The sequence below is a fragment of the Electrophorus electricus genome, chromosome 12 (genome assembly GCF_041902795.1).
Source record: "Electrophorus electricus isolate QZ-2024a chromosome 12, ASM4190279v1, whole genome shotgun sequence".
NCBI classification, from domain to species: domain Eukaryota; kingdom Metazoa; phylum Chordata; class Actinopteri; order Gymnotiformes; family Gymnotidae; genus Electrophorus; species Electrophorus electricus.
The window spans coordinates 3,767,926-3,787,243 of NC_137508.1; the positions used below are offsets into that span (position 1 = coordinate 3,767,926).

General features: G+C 37.2%; 2 protein-coding genes across 6 annotated transcripts; one reads left to right on the plus strand and one right to left on the minus strand.

The window, feature by feature from the left end:
* The first annotated feature begins 477 nt into the window (after positions 1 to 477).
* znf518a (zinc finger protein 518A) lies at positions 478 to 7,658 on the plus strand. 4 transcript variants are annotated; one of them, XM_035531683.2, is made up of 4 exons: positions 478 to 990; positions 1,149 to 2,067; positions 2,531 to 4,834; positions 5,327 to 7,658. In XM_035531683.2, the coding sequence occupies exons 2-4, from the start codon at positions 2,010 to 2,012 to the stop codon at positions 6,154 to 6,156; spliced, it is 3,192 nt and encodes a 1,063-aa protein (XP_035387576.1). In that variant the 5' UTR covers positions 478 to 990; positions 1,149 to 2,009; the 3' UTR covers positions 6,157 to 7,658. The 4 variants fall into 4 exon arrangements, with proteins under 4 accessions (XP_035387576.1, XP_081580892.1, XP_081580893.1 ...); XM_081724766.1 differs by having other exon boundaries at positions 1,149 to 1,427; XM_081724767.1 differs by having other exon boundaries at positions 1,149 to 1,346.
* A 138-nt stretch (positions 7,659 to 7,796) lies between these two features.
* blnk (B cell linker) lies at positions 7,797 to 18,671 on the minus strand. Of its 2 annotated transcripts, XM_027014165.3 has the most exons (23): positions 18,579 to 18,671; positions 17,465 to 17,530; positions 16,895 to 16,951; positions 15,270 to 15,316; positions 15,057 to 15,091; positions 14,772 to 14,889; positions 14,035 to 14,141; positions 13,741 to 13,804; positions 13,071 to 13,124; positions 12,641 to 12,663; positions 12,422 to 12,444; positions 11,968 to 12,024; positions 11,422 to 11,452; positions 11,205 to 11,247; positions 10,863 to 10,926; positions 10,730 to 10,757; positions 10,603 to 10,633; positions 10,082 to 10,157; positions 9,942 to 9,973; positions 9,757 to 9,821; positions 9,276 to 9,359; positions 8,398 to 8,553; positions 7,797 to 8,229 (listed from the first exon to the last, which is right to left on the minus strand). In XM_027014165.3, the coding sequence occupies exons 1-23, from the start codon at positions 18,623 to 18,625 to the stop codon at positions 8,113 to 8,115; spliced, it is 1,425 nt and encodes a 474-aa protein (XP_026869966.2). In that variant the 5' UTR covers positions 18,626 to 18,671; the 3' UTR covers positions 7,797 to 8,112. The 2 variants fall into 2 exon arrangements, with proteins under 2 accessions (XP_026869966.2, XP_081580894.1); XM_081724768.1 differs by lacking the exon at positions 9,276 to 9,359.
* Between the last annotated feature and the right edge of the window lie 647 nt (positions 18,672 to 19,318).

Below are 19,318 nucleotides of genomic sequence, written 5' to 3' on the forward strand. Positions count from 1 at the left end.
TCACTATGCTGCTTGCTGCAACAGTTCCATTATCTGCAAGATATGTAACTTTTTAAACTTCTTCCTAAGAAAAGTATCTACTAATGTCATCACGTTACATATTCATATAGTCATACATTTTGAAATGTATTTATTTATGTAAATGTATGTAATTGGATAATGGCCCATGAGCCCATTAAATCTCTGAACTTAAATGGTGAATCTAAAATGAGCCAGTTAAGTTTTTGTTTTTACCATTTCAGTGTTTAAAAAAAAAAACCCCAAAAAAAACCCAGAACAACAGACTGGCTGGTCAGTGACTCCATGCAGTTTATTTTGATCCTTTAATGTTTTATAAATGCAGTTCAATACAATGCATACCATTACACACTACACCTATCAAAGTTCTATGTTTGTATATTTTTCATTAACTACAGCAGAGCAAAATAGCTTGACAAACAGAACCTCCATTACACGCTCCCAAACACGAAACGATCAAAAGTTGGCGTTACAGAAAAGCTCCATCTTTCCACTCTCAGGCAAACCTCTATATCAAGCAGGCCTAACCTATATGTTGTTAAAAAAGGACATTTAAAAATGTAGACTGCCGTACCATGTGCGTTTTATTACTATTTGAAAATAAATGGAGTCATTGTATTGCTTTGTTTGATACCAGCAGCTGTTCTCCACGGTAGCTGGAGGACGTCCAGAGTTAATAGGACTGTTATAAACTGTTGGTAGGGTTGTCAAAGAGGAAGCACGTGTTGTCCACATTCGAGGCACCTTTCTTATGCAGAGCTGCGGCGTCGCTCAGCTTGCGAGTATAAAGACCCATGCAAGACCAATCAAGCAAGCTGTCCGACGGACCATGCCGCTCCTATGAACTGGACAGACGGTCGTGCGGTGTGTGGCTGCGCGTTTAAGGCGTTGGGCTTGTCCCCGGAGTGTCATGGCCGCCGCCCGCTGCTGACTGACTGGCTTGGGCCGTGAGGACGCGACGTTCACGCCCGCGTAAGTCCGTTAGAAACACACGATTTCCGCTTGTATTCCGTGCGCACATGTCCTTGAAGTGGTTTAGCGGAAAAAAAACGGCTGTTGTATGCGTGTAGATATTTCAGTGGGGCTGTGTTTGGGTTTAATTTTTATTTTAATTTTTTTTTTTTTTAAAGTTGCCGTGAGAGACCCGAGCGAGAAAGGAGGTCCGAGTTGGGGTATGAGCAGCTGAACTGGGCGGTCAACATATAGGCTGGCTTTACACCAGACATCGAAGAGCCTTAAATTAGCCGACCACGCTGAAATACCAAGCTGAACTCGCTTTCTCGGGCAATCTAACCATAGACTTTTCTCTCAGAAGTTTAACTAGCACTGTAAGTGCCCCACTGTTTGACGCCTGCAGCAGGCTAAGTTTTTACTTTTGCTACTATACTAGCCACAGGTGCAAACAAAAGGTTTGTGTTCGTCAGCTAACATTAGCTAAGAGTGCATATCTCGAAATGAATCCCGTTGTTTACGAATCTTTACCACCTAAAGATGTAAACCGATAGATAAAAGAAACAAGATCCGTTTAATGTTTTAAGTTTGGACGCGAAACGCCTAGTTAGCAAAGTACCCGGGAGACAAACGACCTAACCCAGCTAACGCTAGCTAGCTAGTTAAGCTCTTGACAGTTCACAGGATTATTTAGTGGACCTGCTGTCGGTTCGCATCATATATTAAACTGAACTCGAATCTAGACTATATCTGACATCACACTCTATCTGGATGTTACATTTTTTTTGCTAGTTAAGTGTTCATTCGATATATATAACGTTTGCTTTGTAATAAAGATGTTGTAGCCAATTGTGATTTAATTTCAGCCACACTAGTTAATGGGGTTAGCACAGATAGATTGTCCTGTTGGCCCGCGTTGGGTATTTCTGGATAAAAATCTCACAGGTTGGTTTGGCACAGTAATGTGCCAATCAGTTGTTTAATGTTGGTTCCAGGATCAAAACAAAATGGCCAATTTATTAGAATGTGAATATTAGTAAATGTTTCATGCGTGCAACCCAGCAAGTAATAACATGATGGTAATTATCCTAAAGCAAGGTTAGATTTTCATAATCACTTTATATCACTTTGTACAACAATGTTACCTCAGCAGGAGGTTTCAAACAAGCTAGATGCCCTAACAATGTGTAAATGAGCATTTGCATCATTATGTTACTGAAAACAGTAAAGCCAGCAGTGACAGGTACACTTCAGAGTTTTGGAAACGCATGCATGTATTAATTTCTGGAGCTTTCTGACACAGTGCCTGCGGCATGGTTCTGTCTGACTTCCCAGTCCTTTTGCCCAGGTGGAAACATAAGTCTTTGTTTATATGTCATGATGAAGGAAAAAATGACATTACATGAATCAAATATATTGAATATTTGACCAGACTTAACTGTAATTGATGTCATTTTTTTCATGACACCACACACAATAAAACATGTTTGTCTTAAATAGTCACAATAATTGTTGCATTTAAATGAACCAAGAAGATGTTTGTATGTTTTGAACATTGTAGGGGTCGATGAATTGAACATGGAAGTGGACCACACCAACAAAAGCAGCCATCATGGGGATAGTGACCAGGCTGGTGATAATGAAAGAGGCAACTGGCATAGACGGCTAAGACTCAGGAAGTCCTCAGCATCTTCTGTCACTGTGAAAAGGACAATTGATGAGGAGAAGGTGGACATAGCGTTATCCAAAAAGCCAACCAAAAATGCACCCCAAAATAACCATGTTGTGGACAGTTGTAGCAGAGAGCTCACATTTACTTGCTCCGAGTGCAACCACAGCACAGTTTTTAGTTCCAGTGATTTGCTAAACCACTTCAGGATCTTTCATGAAGGAAAGCCACCATTGTTTCCTTGCGACATGTGCAGCTTTACCACCGCTGAGTTAAATACCCTCCAACAGCATCGCACGAAACACAGCAACTCTAAGCTCACATGTGAGGTTTGCAATGACGATACATTACAGACTGAATGCCAACTTACAAAACATTGTAAAACTCAGCATAACCTAAATGGTCAGTACCACTGTGAAAAGTGCAAGTTTTCCACAACGGAGTTTAAAATGTTTATGAATCACCCTTGTCCACACAGCACTCTGCCACCCACAGATTGTACTGAAAAATCAGGTATTAGGCCTGGGAATTGTGAATTGAATGGGAATCTTCTGGCCGATCCTGCTGAGGAATCCCATAAAGAGGAGCGCCTAAAGCAAATGGCTTCAGCCTGTCATAGAGGTTGGAGGAGAAAGAACTGGTTGAAAAAAAAAGAGGTTCCTGCAAAAGAACACAACAGTAATGTGCCACACTTCAAACTCTTACTCCCAAAAGCAGAAACCAAGTGGCCATCTTCTGGATTTTTACCTTTCTCAGGTGTAGGTCTGCTTGATGAAAATGGCATCCTGCTAAATCCAGCAAGGATCTTAGAGGAGTCCCAGCAGTTTCTGGAGAGGACGGTAAACAGTGGAAAGACATGGCCAATAATTCTAAAAGGGGAACCTGAGTTTGCATCTCTGTCCTGTACTGGACCCTACCAGTTACAGCCAAAATCAAAGCCGTATAGCACAGAACTCCCAGAACTTCAAAGTGCCGGGAAGGATAAACTTTCAGGGCTCATGGAAAGGAACAACATCTCAGTTCCTCCTGATTGCACTACAAAAGTGATTGGTTTCAAAATGGTGGATGGAAAAAAGCATCTTGTTCTTAAAGTTATACCACCGACCAAGCCAGAGATTTCCTCAGACACAAGAGGAGAGTTTCCAGGTGTAAATCCAAATGAATCATATGGTTTAGAATCAGGATCTCAGATCAAGCGATCTAGTGATCAGACATCTACTGAATCAGGTGACAGCTCAACTAACAATGCTTCATTTAATTATGATGATGCTACCTCAGTTTCAGGCCAACAAGTAAAACAAGGGCAGAGTAAAAAGCAACAAGAAGATCCAATAAATTATGTTCCTCAGGTAGATAACACTGGCAGTGATGGTAAAGAGGCGTGTCATACCTGCAGTGAAATTTCAGGGGTATGTACACAGCTCATAGCCCCAAGAACAGAGGAGAGTTTTAATGTAGCAGTTCAAAAGAACAGTAAAAAGCAATTGACGTCTTTTGATGTAATGTCTAACTCTAACACATATCACACCAATGGAGATAGTATTCGTATCTCAGTGGAAGTAAGTTCTGTCAGACAGATGGATATGCATACTCTCCATTCAAAGATGCAGGAACATAATATAGGTTGTCACAGCAGTCTTGCTTCCAGTGCTCCATTTGATCTAGGCAGCTTGGAAGAGGGATTAAATTCCCACCTGCCAACCCTGATGTCTGAGAAAGATGGAATCCCTCATGTGGGCAAGAACAACATGGTTAAGGACTCATGGGAAGGCTCCAAGGTAACCCAGCCACCTCTGGTTCACTTGAATGAGCAGAAAGAGAATATGCAGTCAACAGCATTTGTAAGCTTTCTGACAAATCAAGAGAAGGAAGCCAGTCCTGAGTCAAAGATGTTGTTTAGTGGAACCATAGTATCCCCCCCGCATAAACATTCTACTGAGGCACTGTTTAACTGCCCAAGTGAAGATGGAGGCTTGTTATTCCAAGACAGTATCGATGACTACACAAACAATGTATACCCCAGAGATGCTTCCATCCCTTTAGATCAGACCTGTACAACCAAAACTGTAGAGGAACATAATTACTTAGCGGTGTTACCACTAGGAAACTCTTGCCATAATTCAGATGTGAATAAGACACTAGAAAAGCATCCTGTTACCACCATCCTGAATGATGATCCTGAAGTTACATTCACAGGTAAGCAAGAATTTGATATTTATAATGCAGATGCTACAGAGTTTTCTGCTTCATAGTCTTGCTCAGATATTTGCTTTATCTAACTGCTTGACATCATGCAGGCATTGTTATTCTTGACTTTATACTGTAAAGCTTTCTTCTCTTTTCTGTCATATTTTAAGTTATTAAAATGCAAATATTTACATGCATCACCTGAAAAAAATAAGCATTTAATGAAGAGTCTAGTGGAACAATGTGGCATATTAATGTTATTGAAACCTCCACACTAATGGATAAAAAAAAAAAAAAAAGAAAATACAGGGAAGTGTACAATTTTTGGATTCATATAATTATTTATAAATGTATTTTAAAAACTAATCAGTTTGAGACAGTTTTGGCATTATAGTATGAGGGACCTTTACCATCTGTTCAGGTTATCTGGATTAATATTTGCTGCTAGTTCCTTGTGGAGCTGTTCATGGTGCCTTTTTAACAAGATCATTCTCTTCATAGGCATTAAAGCGCAGTCAGTTGAATTGGGTGGCCTCTCTACCCAACAGGTTGGTCTGAAATCAACCGAAGCCATACCTATAGCAGTGATGGTGGCCGTCGAGGAGCAGCTTTCACAATCAAATGTGTCCTCACTGCCAATGAATGAGTCAGTTCTGAACAGGAAGAGACGGGGAGAGCCAATCACAACAGACTCACAGGAACAGTTCTGTAAATCTAGGAGGCCATTGGTGGAAAATTCACAAGAAAATGGCACACCAGCATTTGTTCCTTACTGGGAGCCCATTCCTCAAGGATTAGAAAGGACTCTAAGGCTCTTTCCTTTTTGTTACTCGCAAACTATAAAAGTTCCTCGCCTAAACCAGCCTGTTGTAGTTCTCAATCACCCGGACACGGATATTCCAGAAGTGACCAACATTATGAGAGTGGTTCACAGGCACAAAGGGGCAGTGGAGAAGGTCATGCTGTCTCAGGGAACTCTGAAAGCCCTTTCTGAGCTCGACTGTGACACCTTCCGGAATAAACCTTCAATGAACTGCCATTCTTCACACTGCAGAAGAGATTGGCCTCAAGGGACAGTTAAAGAAAGGTTCATTCTGAATCTGAAGCTAAAAAGGTTATGTGGTAACAAGTATAAGGTAGCCGCTTCAGCAAATAAGACAAATGGCTTTCAGTCATCCTTCAGGTGTTGGTTTTGTGGTCGACTTTTTAGAAACCAGGAAACCTGGGTAGGTCATGGTCAGAGACATCTGACGGAGGCCACTCGAGACTGGAACAAGCTGTTCCGCAGTGAAAGGCAATCTAATGGACCTATTCAGCTGTACTACCATTGAGCCTCTGTCGTAACATGTAACACTGTGATACACAGGTTTTGAAAAGATTGATGAAAAGATGGGGTAAAAAGAGTTGGTAGTCCGGATCAGGGTCTATGTGTGCAGATCTCAGGGTGGGCCTTAATTGTCCTTCAGGGTTTTAAGGGTATACTGTTATTCGGTGAAGCACTCTTAGTAGTGTTGGATTGATTATTCGTCTCAGGGACTGTTGGCTAACTAAAACAGCATTAATTATTTATTTTTAAGTAATATCTCACTGTGAAAAGCAATTGCATTATTTGTATATAAACAGAGGTTTAAAATGTTTGATGTGGTCAGACCAAAATCATAATACTGCTGTAGTGTAGCTAAGGCAAGATTATTTGCCAATATTCCTTTGCTCTTATTTAAAAAACAAATAGAATTATTTAACTGAAATTTAAAGACGAGACAATCTATTGTAATGATTTATTTATAGTTTCACCAGCTTCCAAAAGTCATTAGGATAAAGTTCATAATGATTTAATAATTTGATTTGAAACCAGAAAAAAATGGTGTTTGATTTCTAATTTGATTACAGCATTGATTCACTGACACATTCAGATACATTCTTGCTTACCGGTTTATGAGAAGTGTGATCATTCTCTTCGTGTCATTGAGTTTCTCCATTTTTTTTTATTGCCTAGAAGTGTCATGGTCCCATTCCACTGTTATGTAGTACCATATTTATGCTGTCATATTAGAATGCTTTTGAACACACTTGAATTGTGATATAGGCTCTTTGGTATATAGCCTTAACAGCTGTAGTATAAGCTTATATTTTTCTAAATGGACGAAGATAATTTGGCAGTTGAGCTGCATGATTTCTTGACTCTAGGGCACTTAATTATTAATAGTAATAATTATGAATAGTGGCATAGTAATACTTCATACTTATAGTTAATAGTAATAATTGCTTTTGCATAGCACAGGTGTGTACTGTTATTTTTGTCTGTCAAATGGTTGTTTAACCTATAGACCAATTGAATTTCTGCTGGAGTTAAAATGGTTTCATGTGTAAAGTAGCAGTATTATCAAAGAATGAAGTACAAAACTCACATTTTGTGTCGTTCTGCAAATGGATACAAATATCTTTATACATTTCTACATTTAAATTCTTTTTTTAATGTTATTTATCTCAGACCTACTGAAAGGTATTTGGTTTAACATAGTAGGATTATTCCTTCAGGTTATTATTTCAGTGTCTATTTGAATGAAATTAATCATTAGTCCTGCACTTAATTTTGAATTGTGTGATTATTCCAGTATGCATTCCAGTGGACTAGCCACAGTCACATACTAACAACGTGTGAGAATTGAAAATTATTATTTTATCGAATTTTCAATTTTTCTGTCTAGAAAACCAAAATATTGTTTCCTAAGATTACACTGTTAAAATTGTAGTAATGCATAACGAACTGAGCATAATATTTTCTAATTATAAAACACATACTCAAGTGCCTCTTCTTAAACTTCAGTTACAATGTGTGTTATATGTGTGGACATCATGGTCTGAAGAAGTCTTATAAAGAAATATCCGTCCCACACTGAACACAGTTTGACGTGCTGGGGAGTGCTACTTTTATACTTGGTAATTTTGTAGTCAAATAGAAATGCAGAAATATTCCGACATAGCTGTATATTTAAGTACAACATCTTAAATGTCATTACAAAAATAGGTTTTGTCAGAAAATGTTAAGGTAAAACAAAATGAACACATTACATATTTACAATGTCTTTTCCAAATAGTCTGCAGTTTTACATTATGGACAATTCCATATCAAATTATTCCCATGGTCTCTATTGTCTTATGTCTGGATAAATGTTGGAAAAGCAGATAAGAAACTAACATGACATTAAAAATGATGATTCTTTTAACACAGTCATCAGTATAGTGGTTCCAGGATGTGTGAACTGTTGTGCCACTCCATTGAGTTCTCATGGTGTCAGTGCATGTCTCAGTTTGGTAGAGTCCTTGGTGTGACTTTGCGTGTCCACCAACACAAGAGTGTTCCTTTGGTGATTCTCAATAATTTCAGAAACACTATTAAATCGCTAAAAGATAGAAATGGAGAGGAAATTTCAATAAATGACATATGACGGCACTTTACTGCTCTAACCAAATCTTTTATGTTGGTTTATTCTCCAATCATGTGGTATGGTTTAAGCACTGACGTAATGCCTCCTGACTCTACAATGGCAGCGGACTGCTTCCTGCCTTACCTCCTCTCTGCTTTTCTGTTTGCCCAGGGCATACTGCTTTGTGTCAGGAATGTAGCGTACTGGGATGTTGTACACTCTGCTATTGTAGAAAACCACCAAGGTGTATGGCTGCAGGGCATCCAGTCCCGAGCTCTTCCTCACCAGGTAAGACCCGTCCTGAGGGAGGAAGAGACAGATGGTACCAGGGGAGAATGAAATGATCTCTGCACTGTGCACCTTTTAGGAATGCCATGCAGAAACTTAGGTATTCCTCTAGCCATTTATCAATAGTGATGCACCAACCCCAAGGTTGCTGTTGGCTTGCACCTGTTTAACCCCCAACACCATGCCATTACCATGTCTGTTTTGGAAATGGTCCATCATGCAAATAATATCCTTATAGCAGTGGTCATTAAGAAACTGACCAGTGATGAGTGGTAGTGAGGGGCTGAACTGTGCTCGCCGACAGGCAGGCTACAGTCTGTAATGGTGCCTAAAGCGGTCAGTGAGGGAAGGAATGAGGTAAATGCTTATAATAAACTTGCTGGTAAGGGCAGCACAATTGAGCCCTCACAATGAAAAACCATAAATATCAATTTACAGTTTTTCCACATTCTACAAAATAAAAATATAAAGCATTATTGCAAGTTTTATTAAATGCCCATGTGAATGAAGTAAGTCTATATGAAGCATATTTAGCATTTTATATGTATTTGTAAAAGCTGTACAAAATCAAAAACTAAACTGTTTACACAAAAATGGGAAATGGCTGATATATGGTTTTTCATTGCAAAGGATCAATTGTTCAGTTTTTTAATTATCTGATAAAGGACTTAATGAAGTGTGACATGCTAGCGATGTTTGTCTCAGCTGGTCAGTGTGTTGTTAGTCTGTCATGCCTTGGCTGATCGGATCAGGATGTCCTCTGCTGTCTTGCGGTGACAAGTGCTGGTATACCAGGGCTTATTAAATACGCCAGCCTTCTGGAATGTAAAAATATGTACGACATGGGCTACTTCATGCTTTACATATACAGTAGGTTGCCTAATGTACTTCTAGTGTCAAAGAAACATGCACATTATGAGCAAAACATGCACATCTGTGCAAAACTCCCATCTAGAAATAATACTTTTCACAGCCAATATAATACAGTGAACCTGTAATGAATAGATAGCAACTAAATAACACATTATAGCTGTAATTAGTTCAAGGCATAGTGCAATGGTAGATGACTGTCAAAGTACCTGGTACACATAGCGTTCTGGGGAAAATGCTGAAATATACTGAATAACAATATTGTTCTAAAAAGAGACATACTATGTGAGTTATAACAGACCAACTAAAAGGTAGTGTTACTGAGAGAGGGAGCATGGTAATAACCTGCTCTTGCTCTCTAGCTTCAATGTCCTCCTGAGACAGGCTTCCTCTCTCTGCTGCTGTGAACTCTGCACAAACAGGCATACAATTACAAAAACAAGCTATGAAAACATACAACTGAAAGCCCTGAACCACTGTCAGTGTGTTTCTATGTGTGTGTAATGAAATCTATTTTTAGGACCACTTACTCTGGCTGGGGCTATCACAAGGCATAGGCATCCTGCGGATGGCAAAACACATTAAGAGTCTTCAGTGTTTAATGTCAATGTTTGTACTGGATATTTGTTCAGTTCTTTTCATTATGCTTTATTTGGCTTTGGTTACCTACTTCATGCGATAGAATACTTTGGTGGGTTGGCCGGCCCCATGGTTTGCTGAATCTCGAGCTACACTTTTTGGTGCAGCTGCAGAGCATCAGGTACATTTAAAATAGAGGTGAGCTCCATTTTTACTTGGGGGCCCATTACAACATTTAGCTGGTGGTTAGCAGACAACCTAAATAGTTTTTAGGTGTAATATTTTTCCATAAATGCTATGCCCATTCCTTATGTAAATGTCACTTTTCCTGAAATAAAACAAACCTTCTCCTTTAAAATTATTTTTATTTGATTGTTTTGGTTTTGTAGAAGATATATACAACTAAAAAAACTTTTCCTAATAAAAAATAAGGCTAATATCCATTAACCTACATAAAATGAAAACACATGACTTTGGAATAATGACAACTACCATTTTTAGCATGCTTAGAGTCAGAAATGTAGCATGTGCAAAACAAAACATTTACACTATTGCCATTTTATGAAATTGTGCCATTATTGAGAGATTTTTCCATGTCTCACAGATAATTACCTTCATTGGCTTTTGCTGGAATACTTGCTTTCTGGAAATTGAAATGCATAATTGTGAAACTTAATGAAACTAAACCTCCAAAAGTTAAAGGGCAATTTAAAAAATTTAATATTAGTCATTTACATACCTGAAAAAATGGGGGTTTTGGATGATTCCTAACAAACAGGCAACAAAGTACAAATTATATTGCAGTGGTGATTGATTTTGACTCTAGCATTGTATTTACTGAAATAATGCCTATTCCTATCTACATGACCTACAGTTCCCTTGGTAGTGGTCTAGGCTTGCTGTCTTTTACAGTCTTCTCTGGCCTTTTAGTTACACCTAACAGAGAAAAGTCAGATGTTAGATCACAGTCGAGTAATACACATTCATTTAGAGGGTGGCCCATTCAGTCAGCTAAAACATTATTTACTGTTTGTGAGTGTTACTTTAGTTATTCAGTCTTAAGAAATTAACATAGGCTGGAGTTATTGCATATCTCCAAAATTTACATAAGAATGTATGTAATTACCATTCTTTCAGTAATATCCAAATCCTTTATTCATAACATTTTTGGAATTTCAAAATTATCCAAATACAGCACTTCATTAAGACCTCACCCTCATCATTACAAACTTCATAGTCTTCCTCTTCCTCCGGCTCCTGGGTAAGGAGATAACAAAGAACACTTATCATTTTATCAAATAACATTTATCATTTTGTGACTACCATTTCGTATTCAAATCCTTATAAGGTCTTGCACACAAACATACCCAGCCTTCTTCCAGTTTTGATCTTATGTGTTTTAATCATTTTTAAATAATCTGTAATACTTACTAAGCAGGAAATTGGTTTCCTGGTATTCATTCTGTGAGGATAAAAGATAACATTGCTGCAGTAACTTGAGAAGGTAAGAAAGTCTATTCTGTTACATATTACCAATTAGCTGATTAGGGCCTTAGTAAACTTAGTAGTCTCACACAGACATCCTCTGAACCCTCATCAATCCTTGTATAAAGGCTTCTTGGGTTTTGGGTGTTTGTTTTGTTTGTTCATTACAATATTGTTCTGGTGTCTATGTTCAGATCATTCAAAGTCTTGTTCATTGTTCTCACTCATCATTTTTGATTTCGGGTGGGCCTATGTTTGCTTGTTCAACCCAGACCTTACATGTTTGTATTTATTCCTTAATGACCTTATTAACAGGACTCTCCATAATCTGATTCCTCTTTTATTATTATTGAATTATAAGGACTTTTGTGTATTACATATCTGATTTATTCTGTTACTCCCAATATTGTTTAGTGCTTTGTTAGAGCAAATGTATATACATCTGATGGTATGAACTCACAATTCAGATATATTCCACAGAAATTGTAATACCTGGGACTAGGTGTAGGGGGCAGTCTTAGAGGTGGGAGTTGCATCTTTGTACTGCACCTGTGAACCAGAAAGAGGAACGGTTATGAATAATTCCAGGCAACAAATAATTCATTTGGTGAGTATTTTCAGGGGGAAAAATACATTCAACAGGTGTCACAATAAGGAACGAGATGACTTTCATCAGATCAGCCTGCATTACTGGTGGGTTTCGATTTTTTATTAAAGGAACCATGTCACGCACTGCTGAGCACACACAGACATCAATAACAAAGTATCAGACCGCGTTCAGTAACAAGATAAAAATAAATCTAAGCATTTTGGTATGCCACAATGTAATCTTAAAACAGGCATTTTCATAAGAATAGCCTACATGCTTTCTTTATGAAACCTACTTGCATCATACAGTGGTGTGCCAGACTGGTGTAATGAAGGTTGAGAGAAATCATAGCCATACCTACTAATGCCTGGAGAATCGTCCTTTGAAGAAAGAGAAACAGCTTTTCACAGCACATACCATGTACCATTAAACAATTACCTATGTAATAGTGCAAATAATAAAAGGATGAAATTTGCAGACTAAAGGAATGTGAACTTAGTGTTAAAATGTATTGTTATTAATATAGCTTCTTTGCTGGAGTGGAGAAGATAAGCTAACTCAGTGTTTAAAACTTACGTTATCAGGAACCTCATAGACATCTAGAAAACAATTGAAAAATAATCAGTAGTTATATTTTCATGTTGTTTTTTGTAATGTGATGCCCAATATACTATGTAGCCTGCAGTGCAGCTCATAAGAATTTGACACAGTTATTGCTGTTTTGGTTCTGTAGTCCAAAAACTTGAAATAGACTTAATTGAAGGGTATTTTGGAGGGAACCTAAGTAACTGGGCAAATTATAATCTTACATACACTGACATATTTAATACATAGCTACTAATCCTTTGCAGTCAATAACTGCTTCAACTCGGTCAATGTAATGGATGGCTAGTTCCACTAGTGATGTTTTCAGTTAATAAGATTCTCACAAGACCAAAGATATCTGAATGGTGTTCCATATAAATAAAAACTAGACCAAAAAAAACAAAAAAACAAAAAATAGCACCTGGACTGTCTGATCGCCTTGGAAAGTGTTGGTTTTCACGGTTGTCTGCGTGATCTATAGAGAGAAAAATGAAAAATGATCTCAAAATGCAATGATATTCTGAATCTTAAAATGCCACATGCACCGTTTGTTTTATATTTATTTTACAGTTAGAAATCTTGCACAGTGTAATTTTTGGCTGAATGCTGAGCCTCAGCCTGCTAGAAAGGGTCTATATTGCTGTATTAATTTGGTGCTGGGCAGTAGCAAGAATCATGCATAGGAGTTTTGAAAAGGAGGTGCACTTGTGACAGTCCTGTGTAACTGAGGAAATCACCATAAAAAAACAAGAAATGTTGAAAATACTTGGTGTATCCAAAGCTGATGTAGAATCTATACAATGAAAAGTCACATTATTTTTCTGTTTTGCTGATGGTGCTGGAAGGGGTCAGTGTATTCTCTCATGAGGTTTTCATGTGGGTTGGTATTTGGTGCCCAAGAGGACAATGTAAATGTGATATAAAAATATGAATAGAGACAAATAGATTTCTGTTTTGTTTTGTTTTTTTTTTGTTTGTTTTTTTGTATATCACTGTTTAAGGTGGATTAGCTCCAACATAATGCAGATTTTAACAGAGATCTTGCAAAAGGCCTCCATGCTTTGTTTTCTGAAGTATCTTATCTGTATGACCTTTCTCAGAAGGGTCAATATAGTTATCGTCATCCATGATTTCCTCTGGATGAACATAGTCTTCCTGCACAAAAAGAACATGCTTTTAGATTTTAAGTAGTACCATGTTAGCAGTTTATCATTTATTTCTATTTTAAATATGCTATACAAATAGACATGACTCACTAGAGTCATGTAATGTTTTTAGGATAGACTTGTCTGCTATGGAAAAGGGAATAAAGATTACAAAAAGGAAGTGCTATACTACATCATCTGAGACATTCTCTTGAAGTACAATGAAGCATATTTACTTACTTCATTTTTCATTGGCCGGTCTGGACTGGGCTTCTCAGGAATCGATGGTTTGATTGGCCATATGGCCGTTGTTGGTTTTGTTTGAGTCATTCGACCAGGACGTGAGTCTGGAAAAGGTAAACAATACTGAACACAGGAAGTTGGTATATTTGAGCCAGTGATCTGGTGACAAAAGTCGTGGTTTTAATTTTGCATCAGAATGCGCTGACCTCATCTTATACCAGTGGACTCATATTTGAGTGGTATTTTCCACCTGCAGTTTTCAAGAAAGTAGTGATTGTATGATAAAATAGAGCCATGCAAGTGTTCTCTCCATGTAAAATGAAACTGAACTTTTTTACTAACTCAGTTTTAACCCTCATGGTGTTTTTTCCACTTCAGAAAAGAAAAAAAAAATCTAATTTAAATTCAGTTACATAATTTAAATTAATTCAATTAATTCATACTTCATTAAATATGTGTACATATTTTCTATTATTCAGGTATTCATTTTTGTGCTTTCTATGTAACTTTAAACATCAAAATTCCAAAATTACTGAGAAGTATAAGTTGTATTAAAAATATGTTTTGTCATTTCTTTTCCTTTAGTGTATCTTGGTGAAAAACACACTAACCACACTAATATAAAAACAAACCAATGTTTATTATTTGTGTAGTGGTAAGATTTAGCTTCTCATTTCATCTGCATCCTGGGTCATACTGGGTTTGTATCTCAGTGATTGTGTGAGGTTACTTACCAAGATATTCTCCTGCATGGTAACGGGTAGCAGGGGCAGGCGTGAAGACTTCTTCACATGGTGGAGGCTCGTAGTTGTCATCATGTTCACCCTGCGGATCTTCATACACATCGCTATCCTGCAATAAGCCACATTTAGCACCGCTATGGTTATGTTCTCCTCTTCATTTACTAATCTATATTTGATCTAATCCTAATCTGTAGATATTTGTACAGTACAATATTGATTTAATTTCTATGGTTTTCCCTTCTAGAGAAAGAGTGAAGAGTAAAGAGTGAAACTCACAAACTCTGACCCAGACCACTCTGCTTGGTCATCCCCTAAGAAAAAAAAACAAAACAAGATGAATGTTTACTGTTTATTGCTCGTTCATAAAATGCATTGATTATGACTAGCAAAATTAGTCCATCAATATTAGTCAATATATACTATGACTATAAAGTCAAACAGTCTTTAAAGTTCTAAAGTGACAGCTGAAGGTAAAAGGGGGTGACTTGCCAGGATAGTCTCTTGCAGGTACTTTTGGAGGTCCTTTGTTTTTTATTCTGAAACAGAGTTATAAATATGCAGTGCATAATTGCAGAGGTAGATATTTGTATTTAAAGATATCCTTTCTCACGTGTGCCAAGTAAGACGCCTTGTTAAACATGGCCAAGACTATAGCTACAGGGATAGATATTATACTATAAAAAAACTAAACATACATTATAGCATGTAATATAGGTGCATATGAGCAGGGTTGCTGGGTAGCGTTAGTCCTCCATGGAATGCTACAGTTCCTGCACTGCATGAACTCAGATATTGGACAGCTGCATGCTGAGAAGGACCTTTGATTATCTGAGGGATGAATTCGATGTCATGATAGCCCCCCCCCCCGCCAACAATGTTGTCTTGTGTGTGTGTTCGTCAACGTGGCCACGCCCTCCTTGTGCCTCACACCTGCTCATTATTGTGTCGTTTATCATATGTATAAAGGTCTGTCGTGTACATATGTTGGTGTTTCATGCTATTCGTCTCCGCATCCTGCCTAAAGCCTCCAGCGTTACAGTCAGTAGAAATCATTTTTGCACAAGCTGAAATGTAGCATCAGATAGTGGCAATACCCATGAACAACGTGAGGAGTGTTGATGCTCCTATTACTGACACCAAAGCCTTAAGATGAAACATTTTCATCTGTTTTCTAAATGTACCTTGTAGACCACATGCATACCATGTAGACCACAGAGAAAAAAATCTTTGAGACAGGACATAGAAATGTGTTTTAGCAGAAATTGAAATTTGTTCAGTAGGCCTACAGTCAATCCCTTCAAACTAATTAAAATTAATAAATTATAGTGAACTATTCAATCAATTATAGTGAACTATTTAACTAAATAAACTCAGTGTAACTTGAATCAAAGCTGTTTATGGAAATGTAAACCAGTTTATGGAAGAACAGAGTGATAGGCAATTAATGTGACCAAAAAATAGGTATGCAACATCATTTTGATGTTTTGGGTTCACACCTGTTATTCAGTACAAAATAAGCCTCTGTAATGGACTCATCTCAGGTGTCAAAAATATGTTAACAAATGGAAGTCAGGAATTCATGTTTGCCACACAGATGGACACATTGAGTGCTTCGATTCTTTAAATCAAGACTCAACCAGCATGTCTGATGCAGTCCACTGTGGTGGCCTGAAGTGGAAAGGCATGTGCCTTGTCTTGTCTGCGTCAAGTGACGCTGAACCAGCAAAGGTTAGCAAATGACTACAGCACAAGCCTGGAACCAAAGTTTCTAGTCAGAAAACCGGCAGATAGCTACAGAGCAAGGCATGGTGAAGTAATAAATGATTATTGTCCTTTCTTGGAAAGACCTAGGACATGTAAGAATATGCATGAAAAAGATTACACCCTGGTCATTATATGAACTTTCGCAACATTGTGTACATGTTGCCTTGTTTGAATTCCTGTGAATTCAGACTATTTCTACAAAAACAAACTGACAGGAGGCATAACTCATAAGTAAAACATATAGTTACTGCCTCGAGTCAGTGGAAGTAAATCAGGGGTTAAAGAATGATAAATATTCTTGGTTAGCAGATTAGTTAGTATTTCAGATGAAATTGCAAGCTTTGTCATACCGATCCAATGTATTTCTGCCAGTTTTGAGAATATTAGCTGTCTGTTCATTCTGAAACCTGAAAATAAAATTAAAATAAGAGCACTTAATTACTTATCAGGTGTTAAATGTAGTTTCTTAGTTTAGTCTTTTGCCAAAAAATCCCCCTCAAAATCAAAAACAACAAACAAACAAATGCAACTCGGGCAAACATGTCAGTCAACTCAACTAATCATACATGTTCATAGGCACATAGCACACATTGCAAGCACCCTTCACACAGGTATTCTACCATATACAGCTAAATGCTCTGTTACCTCTGTTAGTATGTTTGTACAATTGCACTTCCTGTTTGGACTCTGAGTGAGGAACTGAGAGCCACACATGACTACAGATGTTTCCTACCCTTAAAGCATAATAACTATTTTTGTTCACCCATGGATATATTAAAATTATCTTCTATAAATTATTTGTCCCCCGCCCCCAACACACACACACACACACACACACACACACACACACACCAAAACTGATATCAAACATATTGTTCATATAGTTTTGTCTATTTTTTGCTAAACAATTTGAAACCCACCTTTTCAATCGGTTGAAAATACTGTCGTCATTCTTTTTGATGTCCTGGACTATTTTTTGGAGCTGCCTGAAATTTCGATGAAGAGCATAATTAAAATGGACATTTCCCAAAGTCCTTCAGCACTGTCAGTGTGGGAGTGAATGTAAACTTTCATGCATATCACAACATTACAGTTTTCTCTTTGAATGATTGGTTGGCTTTATGCCCTCATTAAGTGTCATTACACTTTGTGATCAACGTTGATATTTTATTGAAATAATAATTGTTAATAATTTTTACCACATAAAAAAGAACAAAAACGTGCTGAAAAAGTTTTTGTTTTGAATATGCTAAGAAGGGTTTTGGGCTAAGCAAGTCTGTACCCCTCTTTCCCAAATCTCATACACTTTCCAGACAACTACTTACAAGGTTAACATTACACTAATATTAAAATGTAAGGTCACCACTTTCCACATACAGCATTCTGCTGATTATGTGGGAGTTAACACCACAGGACACTGACTCATGGCTCCCGGGTGTCTGCAGCCTTCCATGCGTCATGTGGGAGGGTGTATATATGTGTATGTGTGTTTGTGGGAGTAGAGCTGCAGGTGTATGACTGAGGAAAATGAGACGTATAATCAACAATGATAACAGAATGCACAGTGAATGAAAACATTCATCCAGCCAAAGTAACTTGCACTGATGTTTTGAAAGTGTAAGCTTGTTAGGACAGGTTTAAAAGTGTAACATTACTACTGAATAATTTCTCTGTTTTATCAACTCTTGCTCCACCTCCCTTAACTTATAAGCATTAATTTTTGAATGTTTAAAGCAAATAGTTAAATGAATTTACATTTGTTTTTACAAATGTTTTTACATTTGTAAAAACATTTGTAAAAACATTTGTAAAAACAAATGTTTGTTTACATTTGTTTTTACATTTGTTTTTACAAATGTTCCTGGTACTTAGTTTAACTTAAGCATAAAGAAATTAAACTGACGCTACACTGTACCTATACGAAACACATAACTTTTTGCCAACACAATTTAATATAATATACAATACAGCACTTTTTAGATTGAACACTTGTAGGTAATAAATTCAGCAAACTGAAATGGAAGGCTTTCTTACCTAAGTTTCTCACTAGCAGGAGCAGTTATCTTGCTTAAGGTCTCCATACTGGGAGTGTGAATAAGTGAAGATGAGTGCTCTCTGTAGGTTGAGCCTGACAGATCTTGCACTTGGCAGAGAGCCAAGGCTCAGACACATGACACTTGTGGTTAGTCTTTTTCCCCTTTGTCTTTCTAAATGTTTCATAATTAAAAATAGACTACATAATAGTATGAGTAATAGTACAACAGTGACAGGTTTGGGCTAAGACCTCTTGCATGATAAAAATGTATATTCACTCTTTACTTATTTTGCCCACATATACTGTACAAGAATAAAATGTATATGCATGCAAAATTTGATGTAAATACAATGGTTAAATGATTTATAATATATGTCTAATAATGTTGGGGTTACTGTTATACTGTTTAGTTTTTTTCTATAAGTCATAAAATAAGATGGCGTTTGTGATTTTGTTACATATGTAATAGATAAATAATTTTCTGATAGTGAATTCTACACCAGGGCCAAAATTACAAATGGGAGGGCGTAACGCGGAGTGCTTCGCTATTTGTTGTTGAGATGTCCCATACTGCAACTCTCTGCAAAGCTGGGTTTGGTTTTTCTACTGTTTTACATAAGTTTGTTTTACAAAAATACAAAATATACACAAAAATATTAAAGTACATACATGTCTCAACAGTATTTAGAGTATTTTCATTTAAAGATGGTTGGATTAATTTAATATAATCTCCTTTTCA